Source organism: Macaca mulatta, chromosome 14 (genome assembly GCF_049350105.2).
Source record: "Macaca mulatta isolate MMU2019108-1 chromosome 14, T2T-MMU8v2.0, whole genome shotgun sequence".
NCBI classification, from domain to species: domain Eukaryota; kingdom Metazoa; phylum Chordata; class Mammalia; order Primates; family Cercopithecidae; genus Macaca; species Macaca mulatta.
The window spans coordinates 45,475,044-45,498,622 of NC_133419.1; the positions used below are offsets into that span (position 1 = coordinate 45,475,044).

Below are 23,579 nucleotides of genomic sequence, written 5' to 3' on the forward strand. Positions count from 1 at the left end.
AATGCAAGTAAAGTGAAATTTAAATAGAGCTGGTCTACAGTATCATTTGTTGAATGGATTTAGCAACCTTCTGCTTTTGGGAAAAATCTGTCTATACTAATTTTTGTTTCCTATAATTCTCTTCTGCATGTTGTATGGCATTCTTTGTGAATTCCGGCACATTTGGAAAGCGAGGCTATTGATCCATTATAACCAAATCGCTTTGCTAATGGTATGAACAAACACAGTAGAAAATTAACATACCAGCTAGTTCAGTAAAGTAATTCACACTGCAGATACCTGTGTGTAACCTGAGTTCCCCTTAAACTGGACATGGTTTCCTCCAAATTCTGCCGCAGATCAGCGATGTTCTTCACTGTCCGCAGCCGCCGAGCCTCAGGATCTTCCCCTGGAAAGACGAGGGTTAAGATTAGTTTAATTCTCTGACCAACCGTGAGCTTCATAAGGGCAGCATCCATGTCTGTGACCATAACTATACTCAGTATGTGCCTCGCTGTGGGCGCTTAATAAGGATTTGAGAATGAATGAATGATTGAATGGAAGTGTGAATGGAAACCCAAAGGAAGTGTGAAGTCCAAGGAGATTCTTCCTTCAGGTGCCTCCTTAAATAGGTGAAGTCTAGTGTGTGGGAGAAGCCAAGTGCCTAGTCTGAGATGTAAACACATTTCCACAGTGTCTCCAGCAGAGACATGCTCAGGTTAGGTCCGACCAGGTAGTCATTTTCTGCCCATGCAAAAATGAGTAGAGCATTTTGTTTGTTCACCTATTGGTGATATATGCAGCTATCTTAGGCCCTACTTTGCAAGGATAGCTTGCAGTAGCTAGAAGATCTGCACCTGTTAATCACAAATATTTATACAGAGAAAGATTGCTTTCTTCATTGTTAGATGTATTATGTCACCTCAAATTCAAGCTCCTCTACTTACTGGCCGTGTGACTGTGGGGAAGGTGCTGGTCCTCTCTGTCCTTCAGATTTCACTTTTCTAAAAGGAACACAGTGGTAGTACTGACCTCAAAGGACATTTGTGGGGACAAACTGGGATCAAGCCGGGATTTCCCTTAGCACAGTGCTCACCATAAGCACTCAACACAAGCCAGCTGGTGCTCTAGAGCAGGGAGCCTTCAAGAAACAGCTGGGGTCCGGGCGCAGTGGCTCACGCCTATAATCCGAGCATTTGGGAAGCCAAAGCAGGTGGATCGCTTGGGCCCAGGAGTTCAAGACCAGCCTGCGCAACATGGCAAAACCCCGTCTGATGACATACACCTGTAGTGCCAGCTACTCTGGAGTCTAAGGTTGGACGATGTCTTTAGTTTAGGAGGCAGAGGTTGCAGTCAGCCAAGATTGTGCCATTGCAATCCAGCCAGGGTAACAGAGAGTGAAGGGAGGAAGGGAGGAAGGGAGGAAGGGAGGAAGGGAGAAAGGGAGAAAGGGAGAAAGGGAGAAAGGAAGGGGAGGGAAGAAAGGAAAGAAGGAAAGGAGGAAAGAAAGAAGAGAAAGAAAGACAAGAAGGCAAGAAGGCAAGAAAGCAAGCAAGCAAGCAAGAAAAGACAGACAGAAAGCCAGTCAGTCAGACAGAAAAGAAAGGAAAGAAAGAAAAGAAGAAAGGAAAGAAAGGGAAGGGAAAGGAGAAAGAAAAGGAGAAAGGAAAAGGGAAAGGGAAGGAAAAGAAAAGAAAGAAAAGAAAAGAAAAATGGAAAGAAAAGAAAAGAAACAGACAGCTGGGTTCCTCTTTGTTAGGACCACAGCCTTCCATTCCCTGGGCAAAACTTTCCAGAAGACACTTGGCTGAGCAGCATTTGAGCGAGCTGGCACTAGTGTACCATGAGAAACATGCCACACACAAGCTAGGACACAGCGCAGTCTTGTTTTGGGTTCTCTGGCAATTCCATTTCTTTCTATTTTTTTGAGACAGTGTCTCGCTCTGTTGCCCAGGCTAGAGTGCAGTGGCACGATCTCAGCTTACTGCAACATCCACCTCCTGGGTTCAAGTGATTCTTCTGCCTCAGCCTTCTGAGTAGCTGGGATTACAGGCGCCTGCCACCACACCTGGCTAATTTTTTTTTTTTTTTTTTTTTAAGTAGAGACGGGGTTTCACCATGTTGGCCAGGCTGGTCTCGAACTCCTGACCTCAGGTGATCCTCCTGCCTTGGCCTCCCAAAGTCCTGGGATTATAGGTGATCCCACCGCACATGGCCTGATCCCATACATATAGGTGTATGGGATTATAGTGAGCCACCGCACATGGCCTAGTTCCATTCATTTTAGCCTTACAATGGGAGGAGGAGAGGGGCAATAACTATAATAATGATTAATAGAATTATACATTTTCTCCCTCAGAGTAATTTTAGGGACAGCTGAGAAGACTGAAGAAGCACAAACATGGGTCTTTAAAAGCCTAGGACTATTTTCAAGTGTTGAGCAATATTTTCAAAGAAATCTCCATCTAGAACATAGCACAAGTGGAATTTACATTAGACACGAAGCAGCAGCAAGTAGAATTGACATCAGACAACAGGTTGAACTTCCAACAATTGTCATTAACAGGGGACTGGGCAGCTAAGAAATGTAATAGAATTAACTTTTCTTCTGAGATAGATGACAACTTCCTTAGGTTGTTCGTGGCATGGTGGTGCCTGGAGGCTGGGATGGAGTAAATGATATACCCATGATTTCATGGAGGAAATTTACTTGAAAATGCAAGTGCTTTCCAATTTCTCCTTCCACCTTTTAACCCAAGGAAATTTGGAAGGCATTTTTCTCTTATCTGAAAAGTGGCCAAACTTGCATTTCCCTCCCAGTGCTTTAAAATACATATATATGTATGTGTTTTTAAACAAAAGCAAAGATGAATGTCTATTATACCTTCCCCTAATGACTTTGGAGGAATGTAACTGCATCTACCTTCTGGGCTATCAGTGAAATCTTTTACTGCCAATTTGGCCACATTTTATGTATATAAGCCTGCTAAAATATATTCTTAGGTTAGCTCTAGGCCCTTTAGAAAACATCGATTATGAGGCTACATCTAGGCATAGGTTTACAAATTACCTCAACTAATTACCTTAACCACACACACAAAATATAGTAACCATATTTATTTATCCATCACTCTATTAATGGTTTTAACCCTCCATTAGAAATTCAACTATTTTGTTTTATTTTTTAGAGACAGAGTCTTGCTCTGTTCCTCAGGCTGGAGTGCAGTGCCATGATCATAGCTCAATGCAGCCTCAAACTCCTGGGCTCAAGCAATCCTCCCACCTCACCCTCCCATGTAGCTAGGGCTACAGGGATGCACCGCAATGCCTGGCTAATTTGTTTTCTTTGCAGAGATGGAGTCTTCTATGTTGCCCGGGCTAGTCGCAAACTCCTGGTCTCAAGCAATCCTCTCGCCTTGGCCTCCCAAAGTGCTGGGATTACAGGTATAGCCACTGCACCCAGACAGAAAGTCAAAGATCTTTGAGTTGGGGATGGTGTCTCATCTCTCCTTTTGGTAACCCCCACACAATTTATAGAGGTCTAAGAAATGTTTATTATGCAACACATGTTTGGTCAATGTGCAGTTGAAGGAAAAGCATGGACTTCACATTTCCACAGATAAATATTTGAATTGTGGCAGTGCTGTGTATTAACCACTTGACCCTAGATCTCATTTGTAAAATGGACATAAAAACCCTTTGCTAGAAGGGTTAGTGTGAGAGTCAGATGAGATGGCACATAGCACAAAATGAGGGTTCAGGAAATGTGAGTGTCCTGTTTCCCTCTTGTGGGTCCTGCTGGGAAATATTTGCCCTCCTCCAGGGTGCTACATCAGACCCCAAGGGTGATGTAAGAACACAAAACAGTAACCCACCTGACATGCTTAGGTGATCACATTCAGAACTGCCAATTATGCCTCCTCTGACAATGACCTGAATGTAGGATTTACCCACTAACTCACAGCCTGAACACAATAAAAACACAATTGAGTTCCAGTGGAAACAGCTGGGAGCTTTCAGCTCATAGATTCGGAGAGGTCTTAAAAATTTAGTGTCTACCTGTAGCGATCTGGACTTTGCCAACGATGCTCAAGCCACTAGTCATGATTGGGAGAGCATCACATTGCGACCAAATATGACTGAGTTTGGAGGATATCAAGGTGTTATAAAAGGACCATGGAAAAAATCCAGGATTTTTACTTGGAAATAAAGAAACCTTAAGGGATATGTTACAACATGAAAAAGAATGAAAACTGTCTAGGGCTTCAGAAGGCTGAATTATATCCAGTGATTGGAAATGTAAGAATAAAGAACTCCATTAACTGATGAAGCCGTCAACAACAGCAAAAAAATAAAGGGCTGCCTTATGAAGGAACAACATTTTGTCCAAGAAATATTCAAGCAGAGGCTGAAAGATAGTCACCAGCAAGGTTTAGAAGGAATTCATGAGCAGGATAATAAGCAGGTGTGTGTGATTCCTTCAATTCTATCATCCAAGATGCATTTTTCAACTATAATGCTCTGCACATGATCACATACCATAGGAAAACCCACCCATTTGCATAAGTAAGGGGAAGAACCAAGCGATTGATCAAATAGTTATAAATGTCCATTTCTAAATAGTCCTACCATTCACTGTCATTTCAAAGGATTGGCTGTGGGTAAGTTAAATTCAACGTCATGCTATTTATTATTCAGTCTCTCCATAAAAAAATTCAACATAGTCACAAGTATGATTTCTACTGCTTGACTATAAAGACATGTCACCCTGATAAGGAATTTTCATTAGCGACCAACCCCATTTGATTTGACACCAAAGAGTGAAGAGTCAAGCACTACTGGCTGCACAAGTCTCTTCCCCAAAGCCATCTGACAGAATCTCAGGGTTTCTGAGTTCTTAAGGCTCGGTACAGTGGAGACATGGAGATAAAAAGAAAAATTAGGGGAAGATCACATACTGCAATCTGTCACTCTGAAATCTAAGTAATATTTGGAATATTCTCTGGCTCCTGCTTTTGCTTTTCCAATGTGGATTTTGCTGAGACTCAATGTCTGACAGGAATCCACACCACTCCACGGGCCACATATCTGAACCATGCTGGGATCTGAAGCGTTGGCCTCGTTCTTTTGATGTCTGCACATCAGAACACAATCTGGAATGTACATGGAGACTTGAGCAGTCATCTGAACTCCACACCCTTCTCATTGCTGGTCCTTTTCCTATGCTATCCATGTACTCACATGCAAGAAAGCTACAAACCTCAAAGAGAAGGAAACAAAATCAATCCCAAATGTGGGGCCCGAATCATTCTAAGATGGATTGCTTACAAATGGCTTGAAGAATCTCTGCACCATCTCTGTGCCCAGCCAGTGGAATCAGAAGGAAATAGATCACCCAGATCCTCTGAAATTAATTGTTGGGGCTAATTGCGAGATGGGTAAGGTTCAATCACTGGGCTGCAGAGCAATTCCACAGCTGTAACGTGGCTATTAAAATGCTGTAGTCAGGGATATTCAGTTTAATAAATAGATTTTAAGCATGGATTCAGTTTTTAACTCGACTGTGGAAGTGGTAAGATATGAGAAGAGTGACACAGCCACTAATAAATCAATGGCTTACCACTCACTTCCCTGACTAGAAGTTGCTGGAGCATGGGACACAGAGTTGGGGAATGGGGAAAAGAGACAGAGAAGATGGCAGCTTGGAATCCACTGTAGTAAGAATACTAATTAAGGTGTGACTTTTCTTCTTTAATTAAGAATGTGACAGTATAGTGTCCATAAATAAATGCTTATAGAATTAACTATACGACGACTGTGGATTTTATGCTGTCATACAGTATAATGTTCTTGTAATCATCATTGTCTATGTTACAATTAAATAAAATTTACATTTCTTTTTTTGTTTCTGGTAAAAAGAAGCATGTTACAATTTTTCCCCCCAATTCATGTAGGACTCTAAGAACACATTTTAAATCAGTGCTTCTATACAGGAACGAAATCCACTATTCTAAATCTTGTTGAAAAGCAACTTTATCTGAAGAGTAAACAAGAAGATTCAAAGTTAAGTATCAGTGGAGTCCAGAGCCCCTAAATGAATAAAATTGAATATATCTTAAAAACAGGATTTGCACACCAGTAAGAGATTTGTTTACAATTCTGGGGAGGAGGGAAGAAACTGTAAGAGGGATAGTAAAGGGAAGAAAAAGAAGAAGAAAAATAATAGGAAACAAAAAAGAAAGAAAGTTTGTTTAGCTCAAAGTCAATGCAACCATAATGCAACTTGTAATCAAGCTGGGTTCATGCTGTTCCAGCAGGTATTGCATGGAAGGCCTCATCACCAACAGACACAGATTTCTGGGGCTCCATACTCACCAGTGAGTTCTTCCAGAGCAGGCTGTCCAGTCTTGGTGAAGTGGCTGGGCTCCATGCTCACACCCGTTGAGCCTGACTCGGCGGTAACATTCCCTTCAGTGTCCGTCTGAGACCTTCACACACAAACCAAAGCAGACATACTTGTCATGAGAGGCAACTACCACGTCTGGACCACTGTGGTCTAACCACAGCCCTCACCATTACCTCCTATAGCAAGAAGCTTCAGAACAGAGCCGACGAGCGGACTGACACTAAATAATTCATTAGCCGTATGTGGAGCAATGTCCTAAGAACAGAGAGAGCCACCGAACTGTAAAAGATAAACTTCTCATTGCCCGGATGGAGAGTCTGTAATCCCTCACTGGGGAATGCTTCTCTGAACCTCCCTCAGGATGCTAGGTCTAGCCAGACACACGCTGGAGGGTACTGGGTGGTTTGGATAATTTAACCTATGCCAAAGAACAACTTCTAAGTAACCAGCAACGCCAACAAGTCAAACATAAAGATGACTCTATTAACAGCACCCCCACCCCAAAATCATCCTGACATGGTTTTCTCTATAAAGGTGACCATAAAACCAGTTGGAAGTGGGTGCCAAGCAGGTGTGTTTGCCCTCCAGGTCTCTGATTCAGAGCTCAGTTCTTCTGACATGAAAGGTCTCCTTGATCATTATTTCAACACTCGACTGAAATCTGTACTTCCCCAAACCCTCTCCATGCCCTTATTTGTCAAGCAAATTGAAGCAACGGCTTCATGCAATGTTTTCTTGTCACAGCTACCTCTGCTCATTCAGGCATGGCATGTAAATGCATAATTACATTCAGATGCATGACCCTGCATGTAACATTATTAACGCACTGGCATCCTGAACTAATTCAACCGATTTTACTATCTGTGAGGAAAACGTTTGCCAAGAGTGAGAATGGACGATGGGGGATGTACTGATAAACCTCAAGTCATCCAACCGTTCTTCCCTCCTTTCTTCTTCCTACTGAGGCCATTGTTCTCAATTCTATTATATTTGCCTTTAAAGGATTTCATAATGCCTGTGCTCCTTTCACCTCCAGCCAGGGTCCAAGCCCTCTTCATTTCTACTGAGGCCTTAAGAGTGCTTTGAAACAGGTACCTCACACCTAGAGGTTGCAAATGGCAGCCCAGTATGGAAACCAGCCCAATTTATTCCTACTGGTCTGCATAATATTTTAAAGTTTTAAAATTAGTTCAACATTTAAAAATTGGGATATTTCACAATAAATATCTAGATTTCTGCCTTCGTCCAGTAAAAACAATAAAGCCTGGGAAAGACAGAGCCTTTGTTATTGTAGATCGCCACCTGCTGGTGCCAAGTGGTGGCTGCACCCTCTAAAGAGGTGTGGCTCCCTCTGCCACAGCCTTGCTCACCCTGAGCCACCCATCTAGATGACCATTTAGAGGCCAATTAGGCAGCTGAATCTGTGATCTCCATTCTACACTCTTCCTAAGTTTGGTCTACTCCCCACACGATTCTTCACTGACTTCTGTAAAACTTACGTGATGACATCACCGTCTTCAGTGGTTTCCATTACCCACAGAACAAGGTCTAAACTCCTTATTGTGGTAGACGATGGCCACCTTCTTCCTTTATTTCCAGCCCCATCACCTGCCTTTCTAACCCTTTACATACAGCTCTACTATGCTCCGCCCACATGTGGCTTCTGTCCACATGCCTTTAACAGGTTTATCTTTGTAGTAACTGCAACCTCTCTGCCTAAAGGCCCTTCTCCTCCTTCCTTAGTTCACTCCTAATCTGTCTTTAAGATGCAGCTTCCATGTCATCTTTGCCTGACAGCCTTCCTTGACTCCTTGCCAGGAGTTCCTATAGCACTCTCCTTATTCTCTTGTTGGCTAAAATGTGATCCTATAGCACTCTCCTTATTCTCCTGTTGGCTAAAATGTGATCTAATAAGTAAATCTTTCCTCAATTAGATTGAGAGCTCTCCAGAGGCAAAGGTTAGTTCAAGTTCATATGCTGCACAGGCAACACAAGAAGGGCGTGTTGACTGGATAAATAAGAAATGTTTAAGTCTCAGAAGATGCTAGGTATTAGAAGGAACATTAGACTTGGAAGTCTAAATATTTGACTAGCTCCAGGTCTAAGATCTGTAACTTGTTAGCATGCAAATTTGAGTTAAGTCACTTCACCTCTTTGAATCTCAGCATCCTCATCTGTACAATGGGGATAATAATAGCACCCTCCTCTGGTTCTATAAAAATCAAAGGTATGTGACACACAACTCTTAGTAAACTATAAAGTGATAGAGGGGTCTACTGTACTTCTGAATTGATAAATATAATTCATTCTGAGTGATTTTTTAAAAAATGACCCATCTTCCCTTTACTCCTTGGTAACAACTTTAACATGGAGAGGTTTTGCTGGGGGGAGCAATTATAAGTTATATATAGTGGACCATAAGCTTGAGGGAGAGAATGTTAGAGCAGAAAAGGAGAATAAACTAATTTATAGAATCTAATCTAATCCAAACTTCTCACTTTCCAGATGAAGACAATGAAGATAAAGTGATTTAGAGTCAAGACTGGTGGTTAAGAGCCTGGTCTCACTAGTTAGATAGACTTGGCTTTTTGTTTGTTTGTTTTTGAGACAGAGTCTCGTTCTGTTGCCCAGGCTGGTGTGCAATGGCATGACCATGGCTCACTGCAACCTCCGCTTCCCAGGTTCAAGGGATTCTCATGCCTCAGCGTCCTGAGTAGTTGGGACTACTGGTGTGTGCCACCTCACCAGGCTAATTTTTGTATTTTTAGTAGAGATAGGGTTTCACCATGTTGGCCAGGCTGGTCTTGAACTCCTGACCTCAAGTGATCCACCCACCTTGACCTTCCAAAGTGCTGGGATTTCAGGTGTGAGCCACCATGCCCAGTCCACACTTGGTTTTAAACATGAGCTCCTCTAGTCTAATTCTGTGACTTGGGGCAAATTGTGTAATTTACCCCTAAGCTGCTAGCTCATGGAGGTGTGGGAAGAATGAAGTGAGCTAAGAGGTAGAAAGCCCTTAGCAGACTCTCTGCCCACACTCGATCAATAACTGTTCCTTCAGCTGGTACCCAAGACCTCAGAAGGAACGAAGGGCTGATAAAGGACAAGGCCCAGGTGTCCTGATTTCTATCCTGGTGCTCTTGGTTCCAGCGTCACTTCCCAGACTCCCCTAAAGATGAAGGCACCTCAGAGGGGACAGAAGGACGTTACCCAGAGCGGGTATTAACATAAAAACGGGGCTAGTCAGATCCAGATCCACATCCTAGACATTTTCCTCTTCCTCCTCTTTGTCAGACTTTTGCTCTTTATCATTAAGACTTTTCTTCTGATAGAAAACCTTGAAATAAAAAGAGGTTATATGTTTTATAATCTTTCAAATTATAGCGAACAACAAAAAAAGAAGGAATGGGATTGATGGTGATCAAAGACTGTCATATTTTAATTTTGAAAATGCAAATACAGAATCTGTGAATCTTGAATATGTATTACCTCAAGACTAATAACGCTACTGGAATTATAAAAATTTCATGTGGAGCTATTCAGTTGCCTCCATACTTCAGAGAACAATTGTATTAAAAGCAGTTCATGGCTGGGCGCAGTGGCTCATGGCTGTCATCCTAGCACTGAGCTCAGGAGTTCAAGACCAGCCTGGGCAACATGGTGAAATCCTTTCTCTATTAAAATTAAAAAAAAAAAATTAGCCGGGTGTGGTGGCATGCACCTGTAGCCCCAGCTGAGGCATGAGAATTGTTTGAACCTGGGAAGTGGAGGTTGCAGTGAGCCGAGATGGTGCCACTGCACTCCAGCCTTGGCGATAGAGTGACACTCCATCTCAAAAAAAAAAACCACAAAAAACAAAAACAAAACAAAAGCCGTGTGTGTAGACCAGCTGAGTCATTATCTAAGCCCTGGTGCTCTTCTCAGGATTGTGAGCTGAGCTGATGACTTGATTCAATAAAGTGAGACCTTCTCCCAATTAAAAAGATCAGCACGACCCTCACTGAAGGAGAATGCAAGCAGAATAAAAGGAAGGAGCACAATGCCTGACATTCTTTTGCTGGCCTAGTGCTGGCTGGCTTTCCTTTGAAAGCACTTAAGCCAGTCCCTCCACCAGCTATTGGCAGGAACTGTAACAGAGCCCACTAGAACACAGCTCAGGAGGAAAGAGGGAATATCACATTCTTTGGGGAATCATACAAACATAGCAAGCTGAGAGTCTGGGCATGCACCTATGCACCTGAACAGGTATATAAATACATGTATGCATATGTGCCTTTGCATTTCATGTATGAATGTATACTTGTGTTCATACTTCTATGTGACTTTTAATGTGTGTCCACATGTATGGCGGTATGAGTGTGAGTGTACAGTTGTGCATCTGTATGCACTTGAGTTACAACCATAAAACATGTGTCTAGAATGTGACACTTGATCATTAATCCTCTTTTGTGTGTACGAGTATTAGTTATCCAATTGTGCAGTGTGGCCAAATGCACTGCTCATCTCCAGCACAGGACGGAGTTGGGCACTGTCAGTGAAAGCTCTGGGAATTATAAGAACTTTAAGGGCAGGGGCTGGGGAGCTTCCATCTGCCTGGAGTGGACTCATCCACGTGTATGACACGGCCCCTGGAGCCCGCATGCCGCATTCAGTAAGAGGCGTGTTGTAGCCTGAGCAACAAGCTGTGTCGCTGGCCAGAATCACACAGAGCAGCAGCACCACAGTGTGGACTGGCTCCACACAGTCTCTCATGGTCCTGAGGATGTGCCATCAAAGAGAAAGGGGCTGGGGGACAGATAAGGACAGAAGGATCCATCCATCACCACAGACACCCAGGCTTATCTCCTCAGAACATGAGCTCTTCTGTTCTTCTAGAACCGGCCCCTTCCCTACCATTACTTTCTCCCCCATGTCCCTCTCCCTTCAGAAAGCCCCAGCATGCAGCAGGGACTGTGAGGATCTGAATGTTCAAGGCAATCTCTGCTATAAGAAATCTTAGTTATTGAGCCAGGTGTTTATTATTTTATTTATTTTTTAAATATGTTGGGATGTGTTAGGACTAATGCTGGGGCCTGTTGGGTGACACCAAACCGCCCCCACCCTCATATTTAGGCCTTCGTGCTTTCTGCTTAGGGAAGCTGCTGCTACAAGGCCTGGGGTCCCCATATTCCTATGTGTCCTGGGATCAGCTCACATTTTACTTCCCTTCTTCAGCTTTCTCTGTTCCTCCCCCAACCTGTGCTGTATGAACTGCTCCCTGGAGCACATTGTGTCTGCTTCTCTTAGGAGCTTATCACATGGTTTCTTAGCTATTGACTTACATATTCCTGGAGCACAGTCTAGCTCCTGCCCTCACAGACCTGCAATCCACTAGATAGGATCTTTTACCCAACGTCCCAGGCAGCACAGGTGGGCGGCAGCTCCTACCTGTACAGGAAAGGTGCGACCGTGGCAGTGTTGGGATGGTTGTATTGCTGCTGGGGCTGAGGTAGCTGAACACTGACGGTATTGCTTCCTGTGGTCTGGGTGGTCCCGATGGACCCACTGACGGTCTGGCTGCTGATGCTGTGGTTCAGGGTGGTCCCTCCTGGGCCTTTTCCTTCTGAGGACGCCAGGCTGGAAGAGGAACTGGAGTGTCTGCCATCCAGCTGGGGCTTCTGCTGGGGGAGCCCTGAACTCGGCTTCCCACTCCGGCTCCGCTCCCCTTCCTTGGAAGGCGCTGGGGCACTTGGGGATTTCCCAGGCATGCTCTTCATTCCTGGTTTTGGTATTCCACTGTGGGAAGGGGCCATGGGCTCCTTCTTGGCACTGTTGAGCTTCCCCCCTTTGGGGATGAAGCTGGCGATCTTGGAGGACTTTTTTGGCATCTCGGGCAAGGCTGCTCCACTGGGGTCTTCTTTTGGCTCCTCCTTAAGGTCCAGCCTCTCCGTCACAGAGGCTCTCTTGGCAAGGTCCTTGCTTTTCTCCTTATCCTTCTCCCGCTGTTGTTTCTCCTTCTCTTTCTCATTGCCTTTCGGAGAACTCTTCTTGTTGGTCAGCGCCCGGCTAAAAGTCCTCTGGGCAATGCCCTTGAGTGCAATCTTAGGGCTGCTTGAAGCAGGGCCCACGGTGGTGAGCATGCGACTGGCGGCCTCCAGCTCCTCGCTCTCTTCGAAGCTGGGCAGAGTCTCCAGCCGCTCACAGCTTGTGTCCCGGGACCCCGGGCCCTCACCTGCCTTTGAGCCCCCTTTACTGTTGAAAAGTTTCAGCTTTTCCAGCATGGACTTCTGATTGTTGGAGGCTGGCTTCATGGCTTCAGGTGTGGGCCTGGGAGCCTCAGGCCCAGGAGACTTGACTGAGAGCATGGATACCGTGGCACTGTGCTTCACGCTGAGGGATTTGCTGCGCCAAGGCTTGGTGGCTGCACCGGGCTGCGGGATGGCCGAGGAGGTGCTATAATTCGTAGGGGTGGAGCTGCTGCCGCTCTCCAAAGAAGCAGGTGCATTGTCACTCATTCCGGGGTGGGAGGAGGCTGAGCTTGCCAAAGGCTCTGCAGAGACAGAAGAGAGGAGGCCTGAGTCACACCTGTTGACCTGCACTGAAGATCAGGGAGGGTCAGCCATGGCCACACAACCAATCACTCCCAACCCAAATGCTGTATAGCTCCATTGCCCACTTTGTGGATTATCTGTGGTTAGGTTTTAATTCCTGGCTTGACTTCCTCCTGCTTTCCGTATGGCACAGTTCACATCCCCCCGACCCCACCACATTTTGGTGGCATGTGCCACGCAAATGTATGAGGGTCTTAACAAATCTTAGCAGATACCAGCACCATTAATATAGCCAGTGCAGGAAAGAGTAGGAAATACCTACCGTTTTCAATTATTCATCCCATAGTCTGTTTCCCAATTATGGGAAAGAATCAAGAATTATCCAACTTTAAGCAAACAATGTATCAGAGACACTAAAATACAACAATTACAAAAACAGAAAAGGAGGAGAAACCATGTAGAATCTTTAAAAAAGAATAATTACACACAAAAGTTGTTAATGCCTATTAAAGCATGTAAGTTTTTCCTATGCTGGCACTTTTAAAAAGCTGCAAATGGCTGGGTGCACTGGCTCACACCTGTAATCCCAATACTTTGGAAGGCCAAGGCGGGCGGATTACCTGAGGTCAGGAATTCAAGACCAGCCTGGTCAATATGGTGAAACCCAATCTCTTCTAAAAATACAAAAATCAGCTGGGCGTGGTAGAGCATGCCCGTAATCCCAGCTACTCGGGAGGCTGAGGCAAGAGAAGTGCTTGAACCTGGGAGGCAGAGCTTGCAGTGAGCTAAGATCACGCCACAGCACTCCAGCCTGGGCAAAAAGAGTGAGACTCTGTCTCAAAACAAAAAAAACAAAAACAAAAAACAAAACAAAACAAAAAAACAACAAAAAAAGTTGCAAACGTGGTTCAGGTTTGACTTAAAAACAAAAAAACTTTTTTTTTTTCTCTCTCTCTAGAGTGTAATCTACGCACATGGCTCCACTGTGGGCAAGAAAATACACAGGTTATCTGAAAGTCGAGGCTTCCCCTTGGCTCTCAGTGAGTATTTCCCTGGCCAGACTCTTTTCTCAGAAAAGCCTCAAAATATTTCCAAACTGGAGCCAGAATCGTTCTAGTGAGGGCAGGCTCCAAACTAACGGCTAGTCACCAAGGTGGCCAATGTGACAGAAATGGAAACTGCAGCACCCTTCTTCCATCAGTGCCCGGGATGATGCAGCCTCTCTCTCAAGGAAGGACAGCTGTTGGAGAGAAAGTGCCAGGCAAGGCACGTCTCTACTGGGCCCTGTGCCCACACCCACCCATACCCCATGCCCAGTGTGCACAGCAGACAGGACACACCCCTTCAGCCCCCCCAAAAGCACCTCTGCATCTGCAAAGTCACAATGACATGACTTACCTAGCAGCAGCCACTTTCTCCTGCAATGATTCCCTAGGAAAAATCCTCCAACCGGAGAGGCTGCCCTTCCAATTGTCACAAGTGTTTTCGGTTAAACTGCTCATGTTTCTAATTAACTTTTGTCATCCACAACTATTCCAGTGCCCAGAAGCCTGGCGGGATTAACGGCTGCTTCTTCTGCCTTTTTTTTTTTTTTTTTCAATACCTATGTTCCACTGCCTTCTAGCAACAGAGTAAACTGTATATAGAGCGGCTTATTATGATTTAAAAGTCAACGGCTGCTAAAGCCGAGTGAAGGCAGCCCCTGTGTGGGGCGTGAGCACCGTGCTGTGAGAGCTCACAGCAGAGGAACTGCCTCCTTTCACTCTCAGCTGCTCGGGGAAGCCACAGCTCCAGGGTGATCCAAAGCAGACCTCCCAATGTTTTAAAACACATATATCTTCCTGACTTACTGGGGATTTGGGTTTGGAGGGAGGGTGCCTCACAATCCTCCCTAACAAAACTCAAGGGGTGTTGTTGGATCTTTTCCTGGGGAGAGCCAGAGACTGGCTTGGAATCAGGCTCAGAGAACCCACCCACACTGCCGGCCTGTTAGAAGGTTGCTACGGGCTTGACGCTGCCCATCGGTGGCCTGCTCGGTGTCAGGAGTCTCAGTGCTCAGCACATTGTGAAAAGGGGTTCCTGTGCCTATTTTAAGAGTGAGGAAACTGAGACTTAGGTAGGGCTAAAGAATAATTCTAAATTACACAGCCAGAAATGCAAAGATCTGGGATTTGAACTCAGGTCTCCTGACATGGTATCATACCTACCTCCTTTGATGAAAAATACACGTAAACAGCCACTTAAACATCAAGAGCACTTTTAGGAACTGCCCTTTCTACTAGCTTATGTATGTTCATGACATCCATGGTGGGGTACAAACCAACCCTGCCATTTGAAAGAAAGCAGCCTACATCACAGAGGATGGCTCTCTGGCTGAAATAATAGTGAATCCACCAATCCTGAGTACCACTCCTCCTAGGAAAACTGTCTTTCCCTTCACCTGAACTCAGATCTGGGGCAGATGTAAAGTTTTCATTCATTCATCCAATATATTCATTCATATCTATCTATTCATTCAATGAGCTCCTAATATGTGTCAGATACTGTTTTAGGTACTTGGGATCCGTCTATGAAAAACCAGAAATCTCTGCCTTTATAGAGTTCACATTTTAGCAAGAAGGAGCAGGTAATAAATTTAATTAAATAAACTATATTATTTGTTAAAAATTAGTGCTAAAGAAAAGGATGGGGGATTTAGGGGCAGGTTGTAACACTGTCCTTATAGGAACTACAAGATCATGTTCAAAGGTATGTTCCTCTTTCCTAAAGAAGTTTTAGGCATAGTCCCCATCTGTGTCTGGATCAATGTGATCTTGCTGCTTGGAACTACTCTAAGGCTTGTTCAGAAATGGATGTCTCTACTATCATTTCTATTTTTTTTTTTTAACACTAACAATCACAGCTAGAAATCAACCAACTACGTAGCTAATAACTGACCAAGAAGAAAACAGATACTTGGCTTGTCTTGGTGAAACAGCCATCTGAGACTCTCAGGCCTGGTTTATATCACAAGGCATTTTCCCCTACTGTGTGCTTCACTAGGATTCTGTCCATACCTCTTCCATAGGATGATTTTGGAGGACCAGCTACTTTATACAACGCTCTGGGAACACAGAGTTGAATAAAGCTCCTGCCCTCTAGGAACTCACTGTCTCAGGGTGCAATGGACTTCAAAACAAACCACGAAAACAGTAGAAAAAGTGGTAGAGGGCTCTATGAGGTGCTATGAGAAGCGGAGAATTAGTAGCCTCTAGTAATTCTCCCTGAAGAGTTTGAGAAAACTTCCTGGAGAAGTGATCCTTGTGTTATTACGTGGTGCTTCTGCTAAAGGTCTGTTATTCCTCTGGTCTGGGATTTCCTCCAGGACAGAGACTCCCCTCCCTGACTCATCTTTGTGTCCTAAAACCTGCTGGAGCATAAAGATACTTAGCAACTGGCTTCTGAATTGCTGGTTGATAATTTTGACATTTGCAAGTCATATTTAAGGCCACAGAGATGTAGGATATGTGATGAGTCTTTAGGGTTTTATTAAAACTCTTCAGCCTACACTCAGGAAAAAATTCAGATTAAAACTCAGAGAATCAGAATTTCTATGTGGTATTGAGTCTGGGCTCCTCTGGTTATTAAGCCATGGGGCATTTCAAGGCTACTCATTACAACTACAAAAGGTAGCACCTGGGTATGATTCTGAATTTGGTTTCTAGAGCAGAAGTCTTGAGTGGGGCTAGAAAGGGGGCATTAGGGCATCTGAGGACCAGGTCATCAATATTCTATACTCATGTCACAGTCAGAAGTCCCCTATGTCGTGAAGGGTATGTCAAGTCATGAGTGGTCTTGTACAAAGTAACTTGATACATTTCTATCATTCCTAGGATATCACACCAGTGATCTCAGAGCTTGGCTAAGTGGCTGTTTGGGGCCTGTTCCTCTCTCTGTCCATTTTTCTTTTCTTTCTTTCTTTTTTGTTTTTTGAGATGGAATCTCACTCTGTCACCCAGGCTGGAGTGCAGCGGCTTGATCTTGGCTCACTGCAACCTCCACTTCCCGGGCTCAAGTGATTCTCCAGCTTCAGCCTTACAGACGAGTGCCACCAACACCTGGCTAATTTGTGTGTGTGTGTGTGTGTGTGTGTGTGTGTGTGTGTTTGTAGAGATGGAGTTTCACCATGTTGCCCAAGCTGGTCTCGGACTCCTGAGCTCAAGAGATCTACCCACCTCAGCCTCCCAAAGTGCTGGGATTACAGGTGTGAGCCACCGCACCTGGCCGCCTTTGTCCATTTCTAATCCTGGGGTCCTATGACTCCTACCATGAAGCTTTCCTCAACAGGATTCTCAGACAGTAAGCTAAACAAAGAGGAGGTGCAGGTGGGTAGGCTGGACCTCGAACTTTGTCCCCAACTCATGGCATGATCCTAGATATGCCATTTTGCCTCTCTTGGCTTCAGTTGCCCCATTTGTTAGAAAGAGGATGAGCTATTTCTCTAGTGTTCTTTTAGCCTTGTTTCTATTCAAATCTGGGCAAGCCTCTGAGAGGCCCTCTGCAGCTGGGTGATTTCCAATCTTGATGGAGAAAACTGGCTGGGTCAAGGTATGGTCAACATTAGATGAGCTGCTTGTGAATTCAGAAATGCTAGTATCCTATGAAAACCAGTTTGGGGGAAGGGGGTGGGATGAGTTCTTCAAAATGAAAAGCACTTATTTCCCTGATAACTAACAACTTTTGTTATTTTCCTCAAATATCTGAACCTTTGTTAAAGCAAAAGAACCTAAGGGGGAAAAAGAAAAGCATAAAAGAATGTTTTGAACATCTGTATCCCCCAAATGATGACATGTGGGCCACTGAAGTGGATGAGATTGTTTTGGATGGCACATGAGTATTTTTATATTTTAAAAGTCATATTTTCATTGCTTATTAGATGTATTAGAAAATCATAACTAGCCATATATAAATTAACAGTTTCATGGATATTAAATATAGATTTAAAATTTGAGCTCGTTCAAGGAAAATATGAAATAGAAAACACAAGCGGCTCACAGATTTGGCAAAAATCATGCAGAAAGTTTGTGAAAGACTGAAGTGGGAGAAACACTGTTACATTAAATCAAGATACACTCATATTAAATGTGTTCTTCTGAAACACGTAATCAACCAAATAGAAATCAAACCAGAAGGCTCAAATAAGGATTAGGTTCAAAACGAACCTGAAATGGTTAGTTTTTAGATCTTTATTTATTTCTACATATTTGTCTAGTATGTGATATTTTGCCAGTTCTGGCAACATGACCAGGCCTTGCTGAGCCAAAGATAATTTTAAAATAGTAGCTGTGACAATTTTTGACCACATAGTAAAAACATGGTAAGAATGATATATTGCCATCCAATAAACAGCCACTTCTCCACATGTTAAACTGAAAAATATCAAGATATACTCTTATTATGTACAATAAACTCTGATATATGCTACTGTAGTCTGTTCTAAAATGCTGATTGGCGAGCCCTTAAACAGGTCTTTTTTTTTTTTTAAGACGTAGTTTTGCTCTGTTGCCCAGGCTGGAGTGCACTGGTGCGATCTCGGCTCACTGCTGGAACCACAGGCACATACCACCACACCTGGCTATTTTATTTATTTTATTTTATTTTTATTTTATTTTATTTTTTTTTTTGAGACGGAGTCTCGCTCTGTAGCCCAGGCTGGAGTGCAGTGGCCGGATCTCAGCTCACTGCAAGCTCCGCCTCCCGGGTTCACGCCATTCTCCGGCCTCAGCCTCCCGAGTAGCTGGGACTACAGGCGCCTGCCACCTCGCCCGGCTAGTTTTTTGTATTTCTTAGTAGAGATGGGGTTTCACCGTGTTAGCCAGGATGGTCTCGATCTCCTGACCTCGTGATCCGCCCGTCTCGGCCTCCCAAAGTGCTGGGATTACAGGCTTGAGCCACCGCGCCCGGCCTATTTATTTTATTTTATGATTTTATTTTGAGACAGAGTTTCACTCTTGTTGCCCAGGCTGGAATGCAATGGTGCAAACTCAACTCACTGCAATCTCCACCACCCGGGTGCAGGCAATTCTGCTGCCTCAGCCTCCCGAGTAGCTGGGATTACAAGTGCCTGACACCATGCCTGGCTAATTTTTGTATTTTTAGTAGAGATGGGGTTTCACCATGTTGGCCAGGCTGGTCTGGAACTCCTGACTGCAGGTGATCCTCCCAGCTTGGCCTCCCAAAGTGCTGGGATTACAGGCATGAGCCACCGTTCCTGGCGCTTAAACAGATCTTATGCCCCACTAGTGGGCTGTGCCCTGCAGTTGGAACACCTCAGTTCTAAAAGACCAGCTTACAGGATTGGTCCACCACCAACTGACAAACCACTGCAAGAAGGAAAAGTCTCATTTGAAACACCGCAGACAGGATGCCTTTGAAGAAAAGGAACTTTTTTTTCTTGGAGTTTAGAGAGAGCATTAATCCTCCGGTGGGGAGGGAAAAAGTTTGGTTTGGTTTTTCTGGCAACCAGCCTTAATCTTCCCTGACAGGAACCAAAATGCTTTCTAAATGAAAATACTGTTCAAAGCAGATAAATAAACCACTTCTTCTTCTCTCCTTCAGTGAGGGCGGACACTGGCCCCAGGTCTCTCCTGCCCCCAGCTTTTCAGTTAGGGAGACGTTGGTGGTCTGGTCCTGATGCCAACAGGCACTCAGGGAGAGTGTCCTGTTGAGCTCAGCTCCTGTCACCGCTACTGTGATTTTTAAATCTGCCCTGGGGAGGTTTCTAGCCTAAATCCTCTCCCAAGTCTTTGGAGAACAGGCCTTATAATTGGGTGTGGGAAAATGTTTGCAATTTCCTATAATTCGTCAAGGTGTCAATCTTGAGTATTCAAATTGGTTAGTATAATTGAAACAAGTTTTATTTTTATTTTTATTTTTTAAGTGTATTGACTCCAGTCACATGAGCTAGAGACTGTTTTCAGAGTCACCCTGGTCAGTTTTTTTTTTTTTTTTTTTTTTTTTTTTGAGACGGAGTCTCGCTCTGTCACCCAGGCTGGAGTGCAGTGGCCGGATCTCAGCTCACTGCAAGCTCCGCCTCCCAGGTTTACGCCATTCTCCTGCCTCAGCCTCCCGAGTAGCTGGGACTACGCCCGGCTAGTTTTTTGTATTTTTTAGTAGAGACGGGGTTTCACCGGGTTAGCCAGGATGGTCTCGATCTCCTGACCTCGTGATCCGCCCGTCTCGGCCTCCCAAAGTGCTGGGATTACAGGCTTGAGCCACCGCGCCCGGCCCCCTGGTCAGTTCTTGACAATCTGGTAGCCACCAGACCACAGAAGGGCAGGTGAACCTGTCTCGATCCACTTAGAGGTTCTGCAGGGTTCTGTGGCTGGAGGAGCCTTCTCAGCGGCACTGTGTCAATGTCTAATATTAAGGATATAGCTTAAACACAGTCTTCTCTCCAACTCCTTCTTGGAGAGGATCCCTGGAGGTACAGAGAGAAGTAAAGAAGGAAAGCGGGGCATGAGGACAAACAAGGAATGGAGTCAGGAAAGTGAGAGGGCATGGAGGGAGAGAAAGCTGGGCTTTAGATCCACATGCTCCAAGGATCTTATTGTATCTATAATTCCATACGCTTCTAGAAAGTCTAAGCTAGAATAAGGATGAGGATCTATATAATCAAACGTTTTTTAAAGGTTGTTTTTTTAACGCAATTCCTATCAAAATTCCAGTGACTTTTTTTTTTTTCCAGACACAGAGAAATCTATCCTAAAATTCACTGGAATCTCAAGGGACCCAAAAATTCAAAACAATCTTGAAAAAGAACAAAGTTGGAGGCCTCACACTTTCTGATTTCAAAACCCACTACAAAGTTAAAATAATTTTTTAAAAAGTGTGGTACTATCATAAAGACAGACATATACACCAGTGGACTAGACAAGATAGCTCAGAAATAAACCTTTGCATATATGGTCAAATAATTTTTGGTAAGAGTTCCACAACTATTCAATAGGGGAAAGAATGGTCTTTTCAATAAATGGTGGTGGGAAAACCTGATATTCTCATGGAAAAGAAAACCAAAGTTGGATTCTTTTTTTTTTTTTGAGACAGAGTCTTACTCTGTTGCCTAGGCGTGGAGTGTAGTGGCGCGATCTCAGCTTGCTGCAATCTGCACCTCCCGGGTTCGAGCAATTCGCTTGCCTCAGCCTCCCAAGTAGTGGGATTATAGGCATGCACCACCACGCCTGGCTAATTTTTGTATTTCTAGTAGAGACAAGGTTTCACCACATTGGCCTAGTTGGTCTCAAACCCCTGACCTCGTGATCTACCTGCCTCGGTCTCCCAAAGTGCTGGGATTACAGGCATGAGCCACCACACCTGGCCTGGATTCTTACCTTAAACCATATGCAAAGATTAACTCGAAATGGATCTAAAACCTATACATAAAAACTAAAACTATAAAACTCCTAAAGGAAAACATAGGGCAAAACCTCATGACTTTGGATTTTTCAATAATTTCTTGGATACGACACCAAAAGCACAGGGAACCAAAGAAAAAATAGTTGGATTCATGGAAATTTAAAATTTCTGTGCATCAAAGGACACTATCAGTAGAGTAAAAAGGCAACCTACGGAATAGGATGAAATATTTATAAATCGCATATCTGATAAGTGACTGATATCCAGAATATATAAAGAACTCTTATAACTCAACAAAAACAATCAACCTGATTTTAAAATGGGCAAAAAACTTGAATATTTCTCAAAAGAAGATATGCAAATGGCCAATAAAAACATGGAAAGATATTAAACATCACTAGTCATTCGGGAAAGGAAATCAAAACCACAACAAATACCATTTCATGCCCGTTGGAATGCCTACTATTTAAAAAATAAGTGTCCCTGACACTTGTTATCCTGCATTGTGGTTAGTAGATGCACCTGACTTAGCCTACTTCCAAGAATGCCTGAAGTCTTATTGGGTCCCCTGAAATGGTGGCTGGAAAAATCAATAAAGAAACAAAAACTATTATCCACACCAGATCTCTCCATAGGGCTCAAAATTAAAATCAGGTGCCCCTGACTTGTGCCTCTCTTGACTAACCATGTCAGTTCTTTCTAAAACTAACTGAACTCAATGACTACAAATCTTGGTGATGCTTTTAATCGTTTTTTCTTCTATGCATGGTGGAGATTTTTCTCTACTGGGTCACTTAAAATGTCATGTATGAATACTCCAGTATCTTGTGACAGTTTGATCAAAAATAAATATGCAGAATGTAAAAGCACATTATCCTAATAGACAGAACCCTTCGCTGTCCTACATGAACCACACATTTCCCAGTTTTCCTCAGTGACTTTTTCACCCCAGAGGAAGCAGAAAAGGCCCTCGCCAGCTGCAGCAATTACAGTTGTGTTTCTCTTTAATGTATGACAAGGTAATCCTTTTTCTTCAGTGGCTTATTTTGGATAAAACCAAATGAAACCATGGGTAATGAGGTAATTCGTTTCTCTGCTGGTAGCTAAAAACCAGTTTTGTTTTGTTTGTTTGTTTTTAAGAATTATCCCTTTCCAAAGTAGTTTTCACTACATTTTCTCCAAACAGTTTTACAAGGTATGTTCTCAAATCCCACTTCATGTTATAAAGAATTGGTAAAGCTAAACAAAGGTTAACTTGCTGGAAATATTCATATGCAGCTGGGCTTATGTTTGACCTTATGATAACACCTTAAAAAGAGAATAAATTCTTAAAATCTCTCCCTCTCTCTCTCACACACACCCTTTACATCAAATGTATTCTATACACATTTTGAAAATCCTCCCACTCAGCTGGATAAGGAGACAGACAATTTGCTGGTATCTGAAGGAAGATACCTTTAAAAATATAAGACATGCCTATTCTTTATCTTTCAGTTCTTAAAGCCACATCACCCTCAAAACACATCCTTTCCCTCTCTTGAACTTATTTGTTCAAAATCCCCAGGAGAAAACTTTTGCTTTAATTGGTCAGGCAATTTCTCTATCTTGTACCATATATGGCTATAAGAAAGCACAAAATTGGCTGTAGAAAACCATCTCCCTTTTTCCAAGAGTGTATGAAATTTCACAGACAGATTATACACACTTTACAGGGGGCAAATCCCATTCTTTCAAGAGGTCATTGTTCACAACCGGCAGCTTTTTGGCTGAGTGCAATGGCTGTACACTATTGTAAATACTTCCTTCTAAGATAAAGTTAGTTAAGGAATTCTGTAGGCCCCTTCCTCTAGGAGCCCAGCCCAGTCTTTCTGCTTTCTATTGGGGCAAGGATGGGCAGCCCCAAATAGGAGCCTCCAAATCAGTGTTAAACCAGAATGGCTTCCACTGAACAATACAAATAGGCAGTAAAAGACAGAAGAGATTCCATGGTCAGGTAAGTTTAGAAAATGGAGGTCTAAATAGTAGTCAAGTAGTTTTTTTGTCTACAGGACTTCTCGGAGCCTTTAACGTGCCTATTTGCACTGGGAATATCCTAAAGGATAATGGCATGATAGTGTGATTCTTAAATGTATTTTTGCCAGGGAACTGATTTTATGGGATAGTTTAAGGAAAAAGCCTACCATGGGATGCATTTTGGCAAACACTGTCCTAATGAAGGGGGCATAAAATGGGCTTACAAGCTAAATCAGAAAAGACAGATGTCCACTGGC

At 43.6% G+C, this 23,579-nt stretch overlaps 1 protein-coding gene across 7 annotated transcripts in view; it reads right to left on the minus strand.

The window, feature by feature from the left end:
• Nucleotides 1-23,579, minus strand: part of NAV2 (neuron navigator 2) — a 409,147-nt gene that overhangs the window by 177,617 nt on the left and 207,951 nt on the right. For all 7 annotated transcript variants that reach the window (XM_077964833.1, XM_077964832.1, XM_002799608.4 and 4 more), the window contains 3 exons: nt 11,813-12,914; nt 6,355-6,467; nt 280-388 (listed from right to left, as the gene is read on the minus strand). In XM_077964833.1, coding sequence (XP_077820959.1) covers nt 280-388; nt 6,355-6,467; nt 11,813-12,914 — 1,324 coding nt within the window. The remainder of the gene's footprint in view (nt 1-279; nt 389-6,354; nt 6,468-11,812; nt 12,915-23,579) is intronic.